The 21,294-nt window shown below is 43.2% G+C and overlaps 1 protein-coding gene across 3 annotated transcripts in view; it reads right to left on the bottom strand.

Annotated features, from left to right (window-relative positions):
- nphp3 (nephronophthisis 3) overlaps positions 1–21,294 on the bottom strand; it is a 29,971-nt gene that overhangs the window by 5,003 nt on the left and 3,674 nt on the right. For 2 of the 3 annotated variants that reach the window (XM_014180713.3, XM_014180712.3), the window contains exons 6-26: positions 20,727–20,860; positions 20,244–20,404; positions 19,454–19,610; positions 18,298–18,372; positions 17,842–18,009; positions 17,368–17,471; positions 17,014–17,272; positions 16,584–16,681; positions 16,159–16,261; positions 15,695–15,777; positions 15,376–15,514; positions 13,167–13,331; positions 12,895–12,989; positions 12,646–12,768; positions 12,259–12,448; positions 10,961–11,202; positions 10,759–10,834; positions 9,645–9,772; positions 5,905–6,145; positions 5,393–5,518; positions 2,232–2,347 (exon numbers count right to left, since the gene is read on the bottom strand). In XM_014180713.3, coding sequence (XP_014036188.1) covers positions 2,232–2,347; positions 5,393–5,518; positions 5,905–6,145; positions 9,645–9,772; positions 10,759–10,834; positions 10,961–11,202; positions 12,259–12,448; positions 12,646–12,768; positions 12,895–12,989; positions 13,167–13,331; positions 15,376–15,514; positions 15,695–15,777; positions 16,159–16,261; positions 16,584–16,681; positions 17,014–17,272; positions 17,368–17,471; positions 17,842–18,009; positions 18,298–18,372; positions 19,454–19,610; positions 20,244–20,404; positions 20,727–20,860 — 2,983 coding nt within the window. Of the gene's footprint in view, positions 1–2,231; positions 2,348–5,392; positions 5,519–5,904; positions 6,146–6,286; positions 6,320–9,644; positions 9,773–10,758; positions 10,835–10,960; positions 11,203–12,258; positions 12,449–12,645; positions 12,769–12,894; positions 12,990–13,166; positions 13,332–15,375; positions 15,515–15,694; positions 15,778–16,158; positions 16,262–16,583; positions 16,682–17,013; positions 17,273–17,367; positions 17,472–17,841; positions 18,010–18,297; positions 18,373–19,453; positions 19,611–20,243; positions 20,405–20,726; positions 20,861–21,294 lie in introns of those variants that run through there. The other variant, XM_014180715.3, reaches the window with a different exon arrangement.

Raw genomic sequence — 21,294 nt, 5'->3', positions numbered from 1 at the left:
CACATTGTCTGATTTAAAAAAAAGCTTTACAGCGAAAGCAAAACATTAGATTATGTTAGGAGAGTACATAGACAAAAATAACCACACAGCCATTTTCCAAGCAAGGAGATATGTCACAAAAACCCAAAACACAGCTAAATGAAGCACTAACCTTTGACGATCTTCATCAGATGACACTCCTAGGACATTATGTTACCCAATACATGTGTTTTGTTCGATAAAGTTCATATTTATATCCAAAAACAGCATTATACATTGGCGCGTGATGTTCAGAAAATGTATTCCCACCAAAACTTCCGGTGAATGAGCACATTAATTTACAAAAATACTCATCATAAACGTTCACAAAATACATAAATTATTTTAAGAATTATAGATACAGTACTCCTTGATGCAACCGTTGTGTCAGATTTTAAAATAGCTTTTCGGCGAAAGCACATTTTTCAATATTCTGAGTACATAGCTCGCCATCAAAGCAAGCTATACAGACACCCGCCAAGTTCTGGGGTCACCTAAACTCAGAATTGGTATTATAAATATTCTCTTACCTTTGCTGATCTTCGTCAGAATGCACTCCCAGGACTGCTACTTCCACAAGAAATGTTGTTTTTGTTCGAAATAATCCATATTTATGTCCAAATACCTCCGTTTTGTTCATGCGTTCAGGTCACTATCCAAAGGCATAACGAGCGAGCGTAATTTGAGACACAAAAAGTCAAAATGTTCCATTACCGTTCTTATAAGCATGTCAAACGTTGTTTACGATCAATCTTTATGGTATTTTTAACGTAAAAATGCGATAATATTCCAACCGGACAATAGCGTATTCATTCCAGAAAAAAAGAAGGAAAGGCACGCTCGCGGGATCGCACATCACCAATCCCTTTGTCCCCAGGCAGTCCACTCATTGACTGAGCTCCTATTCTCTGCCCGGTAACAGGACAACGCTGAAAAAACTTTCTGAAGGCTTTTGACAGCCAATGGAAGCATTAGGAAGTGCAACGTGACCCCACAGACACTGTAGTTTCGATAGGGATTAGAAAGAAGAACTACAATTCTCAGATCTCCCACTTTCTGGTTGAATTTTTCTCAGGTTTTTGCCTGCCATATGAGTTCTGTTATATACTCACAGACACCATTCAAACAGTTTTAGAAACTTCAGAGTGTTTTCTATCCAAATCTACTAATAATATGCATATTCTAGGTTCTGGGCCAGAGTAGTAACCAGTTTAATTTGGGTACGTTTTTCATCCGGCCGTGAAAATACTGCCCCCTACACTTTAAGAAGTTAATTGCCTACCGTCTGTAAGCTGTTAGTGTCTTAACGACCGTTCCACAGGTGCATGTTCATTAATTGTTTATGGCTCATTGAACAAGCATGGGAAACAGTTTAAACCCTTTACAATGAAGATCTTTGAAGTTATTTGGATTTTTACGAATTATCTTTGAAAGACAGGGTCCTGAAAAAGGGACATTTCTTTTTATGAGTTTCCACACCCAGCAATATAACCAGTCCCAACCATTGATTGCACAGGGTCATCAGTATCTTCCTGCAAGACCTTCAAATAGCATCATCAAATGGTAAAAATCAAATACTGTATTCTTACCAGAATTTGTTTCATTACACATTTTTTTTCATGTTTAAAATACATTTATGTACATATAGAATTGGTTTTGTATGTGACTTTAGGTCAGGTCATCCTGAGTTTCTCAGAGAGCTTGCATTGTGAGTGGTACTGGAAATCCCACTCCCTAAACATTGCCAGTGTCCACTACCACAACCAGCACCTGACTGAGCAGGAGAAACGCTGTCTGTTCCACAAGCACATGGAGATGAGGCGCAAGGTGGAGTTCTACAGGAAAGTGAGGAGGGAGTTTTACAAGTCTTTTGTGATGAAGAGATGGAGAAACTGGAAGCCATTCCGGGGGTGTTGGCTGTAGAGATGGGCTTCCTGTAAATCACTGATCTATTTTGTAGAAGTAGAAGTGAGATAAGATGAAATAGAAAATATAGGATTGGTAGGTATAGTAAGTTTGGATACTGTCTATTTTATATCAATAAAAATACGAGTTAAAATTGTGATGTCTTTTTTGAGTGTTTGTGTGATGCTGGGTGCGTTCCAGAGACCTCTAAAGCACATAAAAGAATAGAGAAGGTGGTTGTGTGTCTGGGACGGCTCCATATATGTGTGTGTGTGTGTACACAGTATGTTTGTGTGGTGTGTACTCACCTGAGTACAGCTAGGTTCTTCAGCGTCTCTCCGACACGTGGGTGTGAGCGTCCCAGACTGTCCTCATACACTCTGAGAGCCTGTTCATACAGGGGCAGCGCTTCACTGTGCTTCTTCTGCCAAACACAATAACACACTCAGACCCATCACAGATATCACATAAGTACTTAAGCAAATGTCCAGACAGAGTCTGCAAGGAGAGACAGTCAGTCTTGATAGTCTTGAAAGCTAATTAGGATGGAAAATCTATTCAAATCAAACCATATGCCACTATATGCTTTCCAGCAGTTCCCATATTTCCCTACAAAGCAAACTGGCCAGTGTTAGCTAGTGTTGATTCAGGTGTTAAATTAACACTCATTAGTGTAAAAGAACTCCAATCTTGGTGTTAATAACCAGTGTTGAACCAAAACCACGCACATCATTATATTTCCCAGCATGCTGTATTGCAGGTAGATTTTTAGAATGTTTGTTTCAATATCTATGTTTCTGCATGTACATTGATTAATTAATCTTATGCTACTCAAATATAAATAACATGCATTTTTCTAAACAAACCCAATCTGTTACTTGGACTTATTGCACCCATTACTGAAATGGTTGTTTCAGAGGTAATTTCATACTTTAGTCTTTCCAACCCTGGAAGTCATTCTGAATGCAGGTTGCAGATAAATAAAAATTCCAAAAATACCACTCACTTTGCAAGCCAGTATAATGTGACTTGCAGGCCTGATGTAGCCTGTAAACCATGAGTTTCAGGCCACTGTATTAGGGTATTATCTTAAATAATCACATTTTTATGATAACATATTCAATTAGGATCTCACTTGGTGAAGGCCACAGGACTGAAAATGAATGAATGCAATAACCATGGGGTTCTCTCGTTTGGGCAAAAGACTGCCCTCCGTACTCTCTCCTCCATGACCCAGAAAACAATAAGTGGTTGAGTGGACGAGGAGTGTGTCAATTCGTGAGTAGGCAAATGGAAGAGTGCTTCCCCTCCTCGATAGCCCCCTTTCATCGAGGATACTCATGTGTGTCCTACCGCGGAAGACTTTGAAATCTGCCACACCCCCTTCGAGTCAGCTTTAGTTTTGTCAAAGGAGAAAACATGCACACGTTTAAAGACAATATGCTACTTATTGTTTTATCTATAAAATGTATTACACAACTATTTGGAGATTGGAGAAGGGCAGTCTCATTTCAAGCAAGTGCATTTCCATCCACAGTCACTCACCTCGCCGACTCTCCTCGATTAACTTTGATCTTTTTCAAATTAGGCGAGAGACAACGCAGGAGGTGAGTAAATCTAATTGATAAAAGGCCCATGTATCTGTCACTAACAGATACAGTCATGAGTGGTAACTCTACAGTTGTGGCCAAAAGTTTTGAGAATGAAACAAATATTAATTTCCACAAAGTTCGCTGCTTCAGTGTCTTGGCATGCTGTCAATTAACTTCTGGGCCACATCCTGACTGATGGCAGCCCATTCTTTCATAATCAATGCTTGAAGATTGTCAGAATTTGTGGGGTTTTTTTTGTCCACCCGCCTCTTGAGGATTCTCAATGGGATTAAGGTCTGGGGAGTTTCCTGGCCATGGATCCAAAATATCTATGTTTTGTTCCCCCGAGCAGCATAGTTATCACTTTTGCTTTATGGCAAGGTGCTCCATCATGCTGGAAAAGGCACTGTTCGTCACCAAACTGTTCCTGGATGGTTGGGAGAAGTTGCTCTCGGAGGATGTGTTGGTACCATTCTTTATTCATGGCTGTGTTCTTAGGCAAAATTGTGAGTGAGCCCACTCCCTTGGCTGAGAAGCAACCCCACACATGAATGGTCTCAGGATGCTTTACTGTTGGCATGACACAGGACTGATGGTAGCGCTCACCTTGTCTTCTCCGGACAAACTTTTTTCCGGATGCCCCAAACAATCAGAAAGGGGATTCATCAGAGAAAATGACTTTACTCCGGTCCTCAGCAGTCCAATCCCTGTACCTTTTGCAGAATACCAATCTGTCCCTGATGTTTTTCCTGGAGAGAAGTGGCTTCTTTGCTGCCCTTCTTGACACCAGGCCATCCTCCAAAAGTCTTTGCCTCACTGTGTGTGCAGATGCACTCACACCTGCCTTCTGCCATTCCTGAGCAAGCTCTGTACTGGTGGTGCCCCGATCCCACAGCTGAATCAACTTTAGGAGACGGTCCTGGCGCTTGCTGGACTTTCTTGGGCGCCCTGAATCCTTCTTCACAACAATTGAACCTCTCTCCTTGAAGTTCTTGATGATCTGATAAATGGTTGATTTAGGTGCAATCTTACTGGCAGCAATATCCTTGTCTGTGAAGCCTTTTTGTGTGCAAAGCAATGATGACGGCACGTGTTTCCTTGCAGGTAACCATGGTTGACAGAGGAAGAACAATGATTCCAAGCACCACCCTCCTTTTGAAGCTTCCAGTCTGTTATTCGAACTCAATCAGCATGACAGAGTGATCTCTAGCCTTGTCCTCACACCTGTGTTAACGAGAGAATTACTGACATGATGTCAGCTGGTCCTTTTGTGGCAGGGCTGAAATGCAGTGGAAATGTTTTTGGGGGGGGATTCAGTTCATTTGCATGGCAAAGAGGGACTTTGCAATTAATTGCAATTAATCTGATCACTCTTCATAACATTACGGAGTATATGCAAATTGCCATCATACAAACTGAAGCAGCAGACTTTGTGAAAATTAATATTTGTGTCATTCTCAAAACTTTTGGCCACGACTGAACAATTCACTTGAAAAGGGAAGGCAACCTGGGAAATATGAAAATAAAGCTTTATTCTAGGCAGTGTGTTAATTTAACACTGAAAAGTGTGGACCCGTATAGACACTGGAACAGTGTTAAATGTAACACTCAGTGTTGATTTAACACTGAAGAATTTGCTGTGTAGTATGCAAAAGATCTGGGTTTCAAATACATAAAACAACAATCAGAAACGTTATTTGTGCCTGTTTGAGCTTGCCTAGCTTAATAAACCAATAGAATAGTCAAAACTGCAAATCCCGACCTTCTGACACTCCAGGTAGACTCAAGAAAACGCATAAAGTATTTGAAAGGATTTTTCAAGTATTTGAACACAGGTCTGTTATGCAATTAACTGTTAGAAGTGTTGGTCCTCTCACCAGGTGGCAGTAGAGTACAGCCAGGTTAACCAATGCTGTGGCCACACTGGGGTGTTTTGGTCCAAAACTCTTCTCCCTGATGTCCAGAGCCAGCTCATACAGAGGAACAGCCTTCTCCAGCTTCCCCTGGACAACACAAACATCTCCCCTGTCAGCCTCACGAATCAGGATTACACACAAGCTATAAGCGAATAGAATTTGAGGCGAGTGAGGAACAAGAATTCAAGATCTCTAGGTTAACTTTCAAACAGCAATGCACATAAAGTTACCAGACATGGGACGGTTGCACTCACATTAATCCTACATCTGGAGTGGACTAAAAGCATTTGAATGTATAACAATTTCAGCGGGGACCCCATTCTAAGGACCCCCCCCCACACACACACTAAGGGTCACAATCCCGACTTCGAATACCACTGCTTTAATGTATAACTTACTCTTCGTTTTTACGCCTTATAGGGTCTGTTCAACAGCCCCATGGTGGCTTTGCTAGACACATCTCCTAAACTCACCCTGCGTTTGTAGAGCATTGCCAGGTGTTTCAGGGTGTAGGCCAGGGAGGGGTGGTCAGGGGACAGGGCTCTCTTCCGGATGTCCAGGGCTCTTTCGTACATGTCCTCTGCGGTCTCGTACTCTCTCCTCTCAGTGTGTAGGGCCGCCAAGTTGTTGAGGGACTGGGCACAGTCAGGGTGGTCCGGCCCCAACACACGCTGACGCATCTCCAGAGAACGAGTCAGGAACACTTTGGCCGCCCTGGTCACAGAGAGAGGCCTTGGATCAAATACTATTTGAAATCGTTAAAATACTTTAAACGTTTCTAGTGTGGCTAGAGTAGCTAGCTAGTGAAATACATTAAAAAACAAATCAAATTGAAAACCATTGGTTAAACTTTACCTTCTTTCATTTGGCAATCAAACATAACAACAGCTGTAAAGTGGAGGGTTTGAAAAAGTTAATTAGTAAGTAAGCCTTGCGTAAGCCAGAACAACGCATTAGGGCATAAACCTGCACGTACTGTACACCCCCTTGACAGGACGCTAGTCTAAGGCAGGGCCTTACCCCCAGGACAACGCCACCCCAAAAAAAATATTTTGGTATTTGTTTCATTAGTTCATTGTTGATAAAGTCCCAAAATGTGTTTCATGTCAGCAATCAAGTTTTCAAGATACGTGCCTTTCAAAATACAGAAATCTGGCCCGCATGATGCATTTGGCATCATATGATGCAAAATGCAGCATCATGTGACCTGTTTCAGGAAGCTAGGCGTATGTCGCGCATCACTACTTCAAAATGTGTTTTTTGGGCAGAAATGCCTTCTGGAACATTCATGTGCCTTAATAACAAACTTGTACGACATCTGTAAATACAAAATACAATTGTTGGTTTAGCCACGTAAAAAGACAGGAACCTTCCCATTAGCAATGATTGGCTGAGATTAGGGCTGTGGCGGTCACAAAACTTTGGAAGCCGGTGATTGTCAAGCAAATAACTGTCGGTCTCACGGTAATTGACGGTTAATTAACATAAACACATTTAGCATCTCCTGGCTTCCAAACATAGCCTACAAGCCATTTTAAAAAGCCTAATAAATCCTTTTAATATAGCCTACACCTTCACAATAAATCCATTATTTATTTTAGACAGATCTAAAGAAGCATGATATGAAGAAAATGTAGTCTATTTCAGAAGAAAAGAATAGCATACTCTGAGTTGTCCTTAGCTTTACAAACAAAACAGAGTTAAAAGGGTTCTAGTCTGCCGAAAAGCGTTCATCCATGTATACGGTCAAGAGTCTAGCTAAATTTTCAGATATTATACATTTCAAATTTTGTCAAAATTTGTTGTTGTTGTTTTCATTGCAAATTAAAACGTACTGTTAGCTAGCTAGCGAACGTTAGCTTGCTGGCTCACTAACGTTAAGTGTATGATCTGTGTAGTAATATTATTTGTATCCCAGAAAACCATTTGCATTGCTAGTTATAGCCTAATGTTAGCTAGCTAGCTAACATTGAACCTAGTTGGTTAGTTTTAGCCACAGCATTTCATCCATGGTGGTTAGCTATGACAATCAGTTTGTATTGCTAGTAGTATAGGTTGGGATTATGGTTAATTGTTTAGCTAGCTAGCTACATGTCTAAACAAAAGACTCCACTTTGCCAGATGATTACATGACCCGTCAAGTTAGCCAGGTGTGTCTGGGGGTGATTATGTGTACATGGGGGTGAACATGTGTACATGTCTAGACAATAGTGACCCGTCCACTTAGATGTGGCTGGGGGGGTGGTTATAGCATTTCTTTCACATGACCGTCCATTTAGACAAGTGTGTCTGGTAGGGTTGTGCCGACATGGCCATACTCGTATTCCTAATTGTATCCGTAAATTGACAGTTGATAGTCATCGGATGATACTTGTGATCGGAAGAAACAGAAATGTTTTAATATGCGTAAATAGATCTTTGAAAAAATACCTCCCTGCACATTCTCACTGCAAAAAAAATGCAGATTAGAGCAGCGAGTGGACGGCTGGGTGTGTGTATGTGAGTGCTCAGTTTGCAGCCGGCAGCCAAGTTTGCTGTTACTGAGTGAGAATGTGCATTAGCGTTTCATCTATTTTTACTACCCTTGCCCCACTTGTTAGATATTATGCACCTTGATAGCAAACATCATCACCATGTGACTTACCATACTAGCGATCTAAATGAGCAGACCGAAAACATGCAAGGAAAAGTGATTGGGTAAATGATGAAGCGAGTGGATGGAAAAATACAGCTTCACTCTATCCAATCAGAGCAGCAGGATCAACGTATAGCCCACCGTTCTCTTTACAGACAGGCAAACTAGCCAGTTGAGTTATTTAGACCACGCACATGACTGACTCACATGACTGACTCAAAGACAGTACAATATGTTTTAGAAACTCTGTGACTGACACGAGAAATATGCGTGCTGGCACCCGATCACAGATAATTACAAAAAATACTCGGATCATAATCGTATCCAGAAAATTGCCCATATCCGTTACGACACTCACTTTGTGTCGACTACTTGGCACACCCCTAGTGTCTAGGGTAAGCATCATCTAATAATTATAAAATATTTACACAATATTTTTATCTGGACACTTTCTATTTTTGATATTGCTACTATGCAAATATGCAAGCAACCATTTCACTGTATCGTTTACACCTTCTGTATCCTGTGCATGTGGTAATGTGAAGAACAACATGACCTGCACAAAAGTTAGATTAGGATACAGTACAGGCCAAGGACTATATAAATTGTATTTTTACCTGGAGTTTTTCCCTATTGTAGGCTACTATTTTTACCACTTTTAGTATTTAAATATTTGGTTGTTTACTACAGTACCTTACTCACTGTTTAGCATATGGCCTCACATGTGAATCCTTAAAGAGATGGGTGGGGCTAAAGCTTAAGAGGATGTGAACGATGCTCAATGGGTGTAGACAAAGAAGAGCTCGCCAGTAGGTGTACCAAAACATTCAAGGACCTTTTTCTCAAAAGTGGGGTTACAAGTTTATCAACTTTCAAAGCAGAATTACTTTCCCATTGTTCCTCAAATGTAGTGTATGATATACAATTTTCTAGCTCTGAGTCTACTTTTGTCCAATGTAAACACAATTTCAAATTTTGCTACATATGACCGAATCGAGGCGGTCGGTTACATATGATGCAAAATGCATCATATGGGCCAGATTTCTGTATTTTGGAACTATATTAACAATGGACTAATGAAACAAATACCAAAAGATTTCCTTTAATGCTAAATGCCAAGCAGAGGCATCATATTTCACAGGTCCCATATTTAGGGCCATATAAATCTGTGATATTTTTAGCCTAATTCCATAGAGTTTTTTCCTAAATTTGATTTGCTCCTTTTTGTTTTTCCTGGTTTCCTTTTTTCGGAAAACAACAAAATGTGATGTTTTAAGTCCACAACCATGTTTAAACCACTTTTGAGGTCTGGGAAAAATCAAATAATTTGGGATTTTGGGGTGTAGTTGCCCTTTAATGTAGGTGAGCACCAGCAAGAGACCATTGTTTGGTTAGCTATCGATATTTCTCTAGTGCTCATGTGATTGCAAAGTTTGCAAAACAAATGGCCACTGGATTGATGCAAATAATCATGATATCACTCTGCCAGGTAGGTGTAGACTACTTTGTATCCTTAGGTTATCCTTAGCATCATCGCTAACAGCTACACTAAGTGTAGATGTGTAAGGACTGACTCACTCCAGGTTGTTCTGGAGGTAGTAGAGGACTCCCAGCTCGTTGAAGGTCTTGGCACAATCTGCTGTGTCTTTACCCAGAGTCAGCTCCTCTAACTGGAGGGCCCGCCGACGCAGCAGAGTGAAGCCATACTGCAGAGATAGAGACACAGTCAATTCACTATTAATGTATACACATTACACACAACTACACATGAACACACACACACACACACACACACACACACACACACACACACTAAAGTAATTTTGCAGAGAGACACGTGTGTAATATGTATGCATTAAAACCTCTACGGGATCGGTGACCCCCCCCACGGGACGGTTGAGCTAACGTGCGATAATGTGATTAGCATGAGGTTGTAAGTAACAAGACATTTTCCCAGAACATAGACATATCTGACATGGGCAGAAAGCTTAGATTAGCAAGAATTTAACTGCACTGTCCAATTTACAGTGAAAGAATACCATGATATTGTTGAGGAGAGTCCACAGTTATGAACTTGAAAATGTATCAATAAACCAATTAGCCACATTTGGGCAGACTTGATACAACATTTTGAATAGAAATGCAATGGTTCATTGGATCAGTCTAAAACTTTGCACATACACAGCTGCCATCTAGTGTCCAAAATGTAAATTGCGCCTAAACAAGAATAATACATTGTGGCCTTTCTCTTGCATTTCAAATACGATGGTACAAAAAAAAATATACGTTTTTTCTTTGTATTATCTTTTACCAGATCTAATGTTATATTCTCCTACATTAATTTCACATTTCCAAAAACTTCAAAGTGTTTCCTATGCATATCCTTGCTTCAGGTCCTGAACTACAGGGCAGTTAGATTTGTCATTTTAGGCGAAAATTTAAAAAAAGTGATCCGATCCGTAATTAACACACACACACACACACACACACACACACACACACACACACACACACACACACACACACACACACACACACACACACACACACACACACACACACACACACACACACACACACACACCACACACACACACACACACACACACACACACACACACACACACACGCGCGTACACACAAAAAAGCCATAAAGCAGGAGGGACAACCAACCATACTAATGTGTCCTCACCATATGGCCTTTCTGGCGGGCAGTCTTTTGGCGAATCCTCACAGACCTCTTCCTCAATTTTTCGGCTTGCTCATACCTGTTAACAGATGACCCATCAATCACAAAGTAACTTTACTTGAAACAGACCCACCCACACACCTCCCTTCACTCACACACACACACACACACACACACACACACACACACACACACACACACTCACTTGTTCTGTTTCTGGTAGAGCATGGCCAGGGAGTCCAATTCGCGTGCGACACAGGCGTGGTCTGAGCCGTAGGCGTTTTCACTGATCTCCAGGGCCTGCTTGTAGAACTGCTCTGCATTGCCATACTTCCTCCACTGGACATAAACCCCGGCCAGCTGGTGTAGGGACAGGGCAACACTGGGGTGGTCCGGGTCCAGGGCCGTCTCCCGGATCTCCAGAGACCTCTGTAAGGGAGCTACCGCCTGGCGAAACATGGATGGAGGACAGACGGACACGTTTATCATGTAGTACGTCGACAGCAGGACAACATACAGTGTATTTCGGAAAGTATTCAGACCCCTTCCCCTTCCCACATTTTGTTACGTTACAGCCTTATTCTAAAATGTATTAAATATTTTTTTCCTCTCACTCTGACAGAGCTCGGCGAGTTCCTCTGAGGAGATGGGAGAACCTTCCAGAAGGACAACCATCTCTGCAGCACTCCACCAATCAGGCCTTTAATGGTAGAGTGGCCAGATGGAAGCCACTCCTCAGTAAAAGACACATGCCAGCCAACTTGGAGTTTGCCAAAAGGCACCCAAAGGACTCTCAGACCATGCCAAGCGTCAGGTCTGGAGGAAACCTGGCACCATCCCTACGGTGAAGCATGGTGGTGGCAGCATGCTGTGAGGATGTTTTTCAGCGGCAGGGACTGGGAGACTAGTCAGATTCGAGGGAAAGATGAACGGCGCAAAGTACAGAGTGATCCTTGATGAAAACCTGCTCCAGAGTGCTCAGGACCTCAGACTGGGGCAAAGGTTCACCTTCCAACAAGGCAATGACCATAAGCACACGGCTTCGGGACAAGTCTCCGAATGTTCTTGAGTGGCCCAACCAGTGCTGACGTGAACCCGATCGAACATCTCTGGAGAGATCTGAAAATAGCTGTGCAGCCAAGCTTGTAGTGTCATACCCAAGAAGATTTGAGGCAGTAATTGCTGCTAAAGGTGCTTCAACAAAGTACTGAGTAAAGGGCCTGAATACTTATGTAAATTTGATATCTGTTTTTTATTTTGAATACATTTGCAAAAATGTCTAAAAACCTGTTTTTGCGTTGTCATTATGGGGTATTGTGTATAGATTGATGAGGGGGGGGGGGAAAACAATTTAATCCATTTTAGAATAAGTCTGTAACGTAAATAAATGTGGGAAAAGTCAAGGGGTCTGAATACGGTCACGTACCCATAGAACATAAATCCCCCATTCAAATCAATGGGTCTGTACTGGGTGGACTGGCGGCCATTTTACTACTCACATACCTGACTGAGCAGGCCCAAGTCTTTGAGGAAGCGACCCAGTGTCTCATACAGGTTGCCCAGCCTGATCATGCTGTCCTCACTCTCACAGCTCTTCTCATAGTGCTTCAGAGAGTCAAAGTACTCAGTGGCCATGGAGCTCTTGTCTTTGCCCACATACTGCCAGTAGGCCAGCAGCTCAGAGAAATGGCCCCTAGGAACATCAGACATATCAGAACATTAATTGATGTTTATGGTTCCCGTTTATCTCATTGTTGCACATTTGAGTCAAGGTGAATTCTGTGCACAGATCAAATCACCGATACTACTACCCAGACAAAGTCAAAACCAAAAGACATAGAAAGTAACAGTAGAACGGCAAACAGTCTCATTGTCATATAGAAGTCTGACCTCTTGTAGAGGTTCTGGGAGACAAAGAGGTTAAGGAGGCTGAGCTGCAGCTTGGCCCTGTCCTCCTGCTGCTGGAGTAGCCAGGGCAGCTCGTCTGCCACCCGCCATGTCACCCTGTCCTGACTGAACACACACACACACACACACACACACTTATTGTGTCATCAAAGATAAAGTCTAGTCAATATTGCTAATATTAATTCTATGACATAACATGATGCTGGTCATGTTACTAGTGGTTGGCCAGACCTGAGTTGCTGGCTGAAGTAGTGGATGAGCTTCTCTCTGTAGGCAGGAGAGCAGGTCCCTCCATCCATAAACTCCAGCCGGACGGCCTCCGCAGCCTTAAAGCACAGAGACGGTGTCAACAGAAAGCCAGCGTGAAGCCTCTCACTTACATTGAACATCACTGAGTTTCAGAGTTTGAGAGACTATTACTCACAAACTGCCGCCAGTGGACTAAACAGGGGGATTTCAATGCTCTCATCCTATGGCGTCTGTAGGGGAGACAGAAAGCTAACCTGTAGGTGCTGGAACCTGATGAGTCCACAGCCCAGGCCAACGATACAGAGTCTCTGTAGGGTGTAGAGGAGGGAGGAGAGGACAGGCAGGCCCAGGTCTGGAAACACCGCCAGCACCTCCGACTCACTCACACCGTTGTGACTGGCACACACCAGACACAGCATCTGAGGGAGGGAATCAACACACACACACATACACATCCACATCCACATGAAGGAAAGCAGAACAGATAAATCAGCTTCAACATTCTTGGGAAAACCCTTGATGTCACATTCTAAATAAAAGGCATGTGAAACTATTCCGGTGGTTAGTGGTACAACAGAATGTCCCACCACCTGCCAAATGCAGTTAGGTTAAGGTATTGGCAGGTTAAAGTATTGGCAGGTTAAGGTATTGGCGGGTAACAATGTATATTTCACCAGCCACGTTGGCGGGTGGTCAATTTACAGGGCTCTACAGTGAGAGCATTAGATTATCTGATTCAGAGTGATTGGGTTAAATGTGGAGTTGAATGCATTGAGTTGTACAACTGACTAGGTATCCCCCTTTCCCTTTTGTGATTAAAAATAGTAAAGTCCAGTATGAGCCCACATGTGCGGGTTAGGTTTATAAAAATGCTGCAGTAGCTGTTTTCAAAGTATTTCTGCTGTTTTGTTTCATAGCTGCTAATTGTACAAATAAATATGAATCCTGGATCCCACCTCGCACAGAAACAATGCCTGGCATGGGAGCTGTGCGCAATGAGTGAAGTGCTGATAGATTAATTTTTGGAGGTACTGCGCACAGGCATAAAAGTTGGTGTAATTTACACAGTCTCTACAAAGTGAGACTTTGACCTCATGCTTTTTGGCTATTTACATTGTTTTGTTCAAAAGTTTGGTATTTTTTCAACGTTTTGTTTGAGTCTGCTGCTTCAACTGATAACGAAGTGACTTCCTAGTCAGATCCCAAATCTCACACACACGTGACAGGACTCGAGTGTCCCCGATACATTTACATGAACATTTGAGTAATTTAGCAGACGCTCTTATCCAGAGCGATTTACATTAGTGAGTACATACATTATTATTCTTTTGTCGTACTGGTCCCCCGTGGGAATCGAACCCACAACCCTGGTGTTGCATGCTCTACCACAGTAACCTCCCGCCCTTAAAACAGGCAGCTGAACATTTTGTCTCTGAGATTTTGTTAATTAAAATACTCAGGTCACAAAAATTTTAATGAAATTGAGCATTATACCACATTAATTCTTACTAGTAAATGTATTGTTATAGAAACATTACAAAGCATGGTAATCTGTTTGTGTTTTTTGATGTAATTATGGCAGCAACAAAAATGTTGGCTGGTAAAAAAATCTGAGTGGTTGGCAGATTTTTTTTAATCTACCTGCCACAGTGGCTGGTGGACCAAAAAGTACATTTTAGGCCCCGGTCTTCATCCCAAATGGCACCCTATTCCCTATATAGTGCACTACTTTTGACCATATACTTTTTTTTTTCACCCCCCCTCTTTTCTCCCCAATTTTGTCATATCCAATTACGATCTTGTCTCATCGCTGCAACTCCCCAACGGGCTCGGGAGAGGCGAAAGTCGAGTCATGCGTCCTCCAAACCGCGCTCCCTAACACCTGCCCGTTTAACCCGGAAGCCAGCCGCACCAATGTGTCGGAGGAAACACCGTTCAACTGACAACAGAAGTCAGCCTGCAGGCGCCCGGCTCGCCACAAGGAGTCACTAGAGCGCGATGAGCGATGAGCCAAGTTAAGCCCCCCCGGCCAAACCCTCCCCTGACCCGGACAACGCTGGGCCAATTGTGCGCCGCTCTATGGAACTACTGGATACGGGCCGGTTGTGACACAGCTTGGTACCGAACCGGGGTCTGTTGAGACGCCTCAAGCACTGCGATGCAGTAGACCGCTGTTCCACTAGGGAGGCCTTGAGATGCAACAATTTGCTGAGAATTGTCTTGCACAGCAGGAAATACAAACTTGTAGTGTATTTGAGTTTTAAAAAGGCTTCTAAAGTTTGTAATTTCTACAGACATTTCAGACTAGATTTGCCCTAACAAAAAATGTATCAACCCCTACAAAAATGTCCATTGATTATAATCCAAATAATAATTCACATTTCCTGTTGCTGCAGGATTATTTTCCTGCTGTTGCAAATGAAGATCCTACATCTGTAGTGGTGGATAGTGATGGTCCCTTACCTCTCTCATGACGTGTCTCTCCCCGTCTGTGCTGAGAGAATCTAGCGCCACCTTGAGGCCCAAGCTGTACAGAGACATGGTGTCCTGACACAGCAGACACTGCTCTAGAGTCTTCTCCAACGACCAGGCACACCTACAGCTGGGACACAACGCAACACATCTATAGACAATACCACACACACACACACACACACACACACACACACACACACACACACACACACACACACACACACACACACACACACACACACACACACACACACACACACACACACACACACACACACACACACACACACACACACAGTTTACTCACTTGGTGATCATCTTGGCTAGCAGGGTGACATACAGGGCGTTACATGTGGATGCAGAGCGACAGTGTCTCTCCAGTTTCTTATCCTGTTGAACGCACAGACACACAGTCACCGTTTGACACACACAAATCTTCTCGTCATGGAGTTAAAGGGGAAGTTCAGTATTTTACTAATTGATATTAGATGGTTCCCCACCCGGAAAGGAGTCCATGGAGCAGAAGAAACTGTAATCCATGGTTTGATTCTTTTGAAACAGCCACTACAAACTTCAGCTAATTTTAAACACCACTAGCTAAAAATCTAAAATGGGAGCGATGGGGGCATGCGGTGCCTGTTTAAAATTGCATGGTCAAATAAACTCAATTATTTGGTTCAATGTACGTTACTTAAAAAGGTGATTTGGCCTTTTTTTATTTTTTACACTGAACTTCCAGTAGTAACAAAGTGATATCAGTTTGACACCCACCTGGTCTTTAGTGAGTTTGACGTCAGCTGCCAGGCACTCCGTGTTGATGACACTCTTCACCTCTCTGGGGTTCAGGGGGTCCAGGTGGAGGGTGGGCCACAGTCTGGGAAACAACAGTCATATCACACAATCACTATTAGGCCACAATACATAGGCATTACATAGGAACTAATATATATATATATATATATATATATATATATATATATATATATATATATCATACCCCAAAATACATAGGCACTACATAGGCATTGGGCCTATATAGGCCACACGATACATATCTATAACATTATACATAGGTGTACCCTTCTTCCAGGCATTACTTAGGCACTACATTAGCAATGCATAGGCATTACATATGTTGACATAGTACTGATCTGGAGTCATTTTGTATGGACTAACTGCCAAGTTGTGTACTCTACCTCCAGGCCTGGGGACAGGTCTCCACGTTGACAGACACCACCACTCTGACGTTGACCGGCAAGGGGTCGATCAGCCACTTCATGTGCCTCTCTGCTTGCTGAGGGAAAATACAGTATAATATCAAAGATACAAACCTCAGAGTAACAAACTGACCTGTTAACTGGTAATATAAAAACAGGGACATTCTATGCGCCGTAAATGTCAATTACATGTTGCTAAAAACACATACAATATTTACAGTATCTGGCTAAATGATTCGAAATGATTCGAAAACCCGTGTAAATACACAATCAATATTTTCTATAAAGGTTTTGAGGCGTTTTCTTAAGTGAATTTCAAAGTTACGGACATTTCAGTGTTTCCCCGAACGACCTCCATTCCCCGACGCGTTCGTCTCTCTACGGTCTTACTGTGGCAGTAGCCTGGTACCTGTATCTGGTCAATGGAGTCGATGATGATGATGATGTTGCCTTGGTGTCTGGAAGACAGTCTCTCTAGCCAGCGAGGGAACTCCTCTAGGATCTTGGAGGGGTCCATGGATAACCCAGAGATGGACCAGAAATGTTGCAGCAGCTTGACAGTGAGGCGTTTAATAATGAGTACGGGCTCAGAGCTGGTGGAAAGAGGTCGCCCCACAAAATGGTACAGGAACAACGTGTTGGGGGAGTGCTTCTGCTGCAGCTCAATCCTGGAAGAAGAATTGAGTTGATTGATTGATTATTAACGCTTAAGGTCAAATAATGTAAAAGGTCGTTTTTCAATGGATAATGGCTGAGCTCTTACCATTTGGACAGCAGGAGAGACTTCCCAGAGCCGGGTCCCCCTGATACCAGCAGTGGAGGGGTGGGTGGAGGGGCTGCCACCATGTCGTTCAGACGATCTATGTACTGAGGACAGAGCATGGCATCACCCGTCATGCAGAAGCTCCTCTCACCCACACGAGCAGCCGTTATTACTAAAGTTAACACTCATCTATTACACTTTATCACTGCTAGTCATCATTTGGAATATTTCACCTTAAAGGGATATTTTACTCAAAAACGTATGTTTTAGTATTTTGTCAATTTGTCCACTGGTAATGCATTCCAAAGTTTTCAAAATACAGCATGTTCAGTACAGAGGGGAAACTGTGACGATGACGTGCAAATTCATCAACGAGTAAAATAACCTTTTAGTCACAAAATCCTATAAATAAAATCATGCCTTCCTACTGAGCTTGAGAGAGAGAGAGGCAGAGGCAGAGAGCGAGAGCCCCACCTTCTGGAAGCCCAGTTGAGCTGCGGCGCTGCAGGCTTGCTGATAGGCCTCGATCTGCTCCTGCTCATCATGCAGGTCCCACAGCACGTCCCCCGAATCCTCCTCGCGCCCCTCGTCTATCCCCGAATCCTTACCGTCCACGTCGCTGCCCTCCAAACCCAGCAGCTCCTGACAGAGAGGGAGGGATAGAGACAAAAGGTACACTACACTCTTAGAAAAAAGGGTTCCAAAAGGGTACTTCTGCTGTCCCCATAGGAACTTTCTGTGGAAAGGGTTTTTACATGAAACCCAAAAGGGCTACCTGGAACCAAAAAGGTTCTACCTGGAACTAAAAAGGGTTATTCAAAGGGTTCTCCTATGGGGAACCCATTTCAGGTTCTTTTTTCTTTTCTTCTAAGAGTGTATCTAGTATAGTGCACTACTTTTGACCAGGCCCCATAGGGTTTGTAGGCCTACCTGTTTGATTACTTTCTCCAGCTGAGTGTAGATCATAGACGCTCCTTCCTCTGGGGAGCCACCATGGTCCACTACCTATGGAAGTGGCACAGTGGTATAATAGTCAGGCTATAGGACATCCATACACCATGGAATCTTCAGTTCTGATATTGCCATAAAACACAATACGACAATTTCTGCCAATAGAACAAATCAATCTTTGCATACCACAACCACAACACCCAGTATGCCAGTCCCTTATTCTACCCCTCTGTATATGTATGTATACATAGTGGAATGAATATCATATATTTAACATACGATATATAACATATGAATATCTGGAACTGGCATACTCAGCTCAAGATTTTCAGGTGTTGGGGCAGAAGGTAGCCTAGCGCTTAAAACTGTTTGGCCAGTAACCGAAAGGGCGCTGGTTCGAATCCCCGAGCTGACTAGGTGAAAAATCTGTCGATGTCCCCTTGAGCAAATCAAATCAAATTTTATTTGTCACATGTGCCGAATACAACAGGTATTCTTACCGTGAAATGCTTACTTACAAGCCCTTAACCAACAATGCAGCTCAATAAATAGAGTTCAGGAAATATTTACTAAATAAACTAAAGTGAAAAAAATATATATATGTTTTCTGAAAGTTACAAGAAAATGACATAACAATAAGGAGGCTACCGAGTCAATGTGCGAAGTGACTATGCATATCTATGCATAAATAAACAGCGAGTAGCAGCAGTGTAAAAACAAGTCTTTGAAAATGTTTTAGGCCTTCCTCTGACACCACCTAGTATATAGGTCCTGGATGTCAGGAAGGTTGGCCCCAGTGATGTACTGGGCCGTACGCACTACCCTCTGTAGCGCCTTACGGTCAGATGCCGAGCAGTTGCCATACCAGGCAGGAATGCAACTGGTCAGGATGCTCTCGAGCAAGGCACTTAACCCTAATTGCTCAATGTTGTGTTTGCGTTTCGCAAAGATAGATTTGTTCTATTGATTTCATTATTGACATAGGCCTGTGAAGAGGAGAGAGTAAAAGGTAGGAGGAATTGCAAGTCAGAAAAGCAATGGGTTGGATTCTAACTCATGTCGACTCTGGTATACGTGTGTGCCGCAGACACTAACCGCTGGACCACACAGACCACATTCGTATGCCATTGGCTACCTTGACTTTGGCTGCCTTGTCTGCGGCGTTGACCCTCTCCAGCAGTTGTCTGGTGGGGCCGCTGAGAGGGTGGGCCTCCACGGTCCTGAGGTAGAGTACCAGGGGATGACCGTCTGGGTTCTTCACAAAGGCCTCCTCCGCATCCTCCAACACACAACTATAACACACACACACAAAAGGCACACTGAGTAACACACTACAACCTGTTAGAACATGTTACAACATGCTATAGCCTATAACAGCAGCACTTCACGTCCCTCTAACCTGGTAGTGCAGAAGAGAGGGAGCCACAGAGAAACTCAGAGGTTGCCCTGCCTGTGTCCCAATTGGCACCCTATTCCCTATATAGGGCACATGGACGGGTTGGTTGCTTAGCAACCAACCGGACGGGTGTGCAACTATGGATAAAAATAGACGGGGTTGGCTTAGATTGTTGACAGCGTGTAAACTATATTTTGTCTCTAAATATTTATTTAAATGAGCAATTGTTGTCTCTCAAATACATCATTACAGTTGTTGGTTAGCTAGCTAGCAAATTGTAGCCATATTAGCATTGTTGTGACATCAGTCAAAACACCTAAAAACAAGACAAGCTATCAAGAACAAGACGAAAGGAGCTGAAACGAGCCACCTGCGATTCCCCACAAAGCAGGTTCTCGTCATTGTTGCTAGTTATCTGGCCAACCAGAATCACAACACACTGCCTTCTGCCCCATTGAAGCGGGCGAATTGTTTCATGACGTGGTCAGCAGTACGTGGTCAAACAGCAGTTATATAGGGAATCACGGACCTCGTGACGGAGGATTTAAGGAGGAGCACACACACAGAGCTCCTCTCCATCTCCTGTCTGCGTTCCAGTGCATAGGAGGCTGCACTCTCCTCAGGGAAACAGATGTTCAGGTAGAAATGGCCCAGCCCCTCACAGAGACTCCGCAGCCTGGGAGAGTAGCTCTGCGGAAGGAAAGAAGAAAGAAATGAGATAGGAAGAGAGAGAGGTGAAGAGAGATGTGTTATATAGCCAGACGAAAAGTACTTCAGGGTGAATTCATTGTCGGCAAGTAAATTAAGCTAGCGCGGTAGACGCTAGTACTTTTCAGACCCGGCTAGTAGAAAATGTGACAATATGACACCGATTTTGGAACCTTGGCTAGTAGAATTCCAAGCAGGTCTACTAGTCGAGCTGGCCAGTGCCCCAAACCCTTAAAGGGATAGGTCACCTAAAAACATTTGAGTGAACTTATCCCTTTCATTTCAATCCCTGGTGTACCAGTACCTGGGTGAAGATGTCCAGCTCTGCCTGTGTCTCCTGGGTAGAGATCAGGTAGCAGCGCACCGTGTTGCTCCATAACGCCTGGGACACGTGAGGAGACACCTGCAGCAGACTGGCCACAGCAGCGTCCCAGTCATCTGAAACACACACACACACACACACACACACACACACACACACACACACACACACACACACACACACACACACACACACACACACACACACACACACACACACACACACACACACACACACACACACACACACACACACACACACACACACACACACACACACTCTGCCAATTACTTTTCAACAAGCTTGCAGCAATTAACCCACTTGAACCCAAAATGGCCGATAGCGCTAACCCACCCCATAGACCTTGTGTTCCTAGTGCATGACCACATAGTCGCTAAGATTCTGTACCAGTTGGGTGTGAAGTGGCCTAAACAATAGCTTTCACCCTCTCAAGAACACGTTTATATACACAAAACACATACAGTATATAACCAGCTGAGACACCAAGGCTCAAATACATACAAATGTGTAAAGATCAAACCCTTGCTTA

This window comes from Salmo salar, chromosome 29, assembly GCF_965601325.2.
Source record: "Salmo salar chromosome 29, fSalSal1, whole genome shotgun sequence".
NCBI classification, from domain to species: Eukaryota; Metazoa; Chordata; class Actinopteri; order Salmoniformes; family Salmonidae; genus Salmo; species Salmo salar.
The sequence above is the reverse complement of the archived record's forward strand: the minus strand, read 5'-3'. Positions and strand labels throughout refer to the sequence as shown.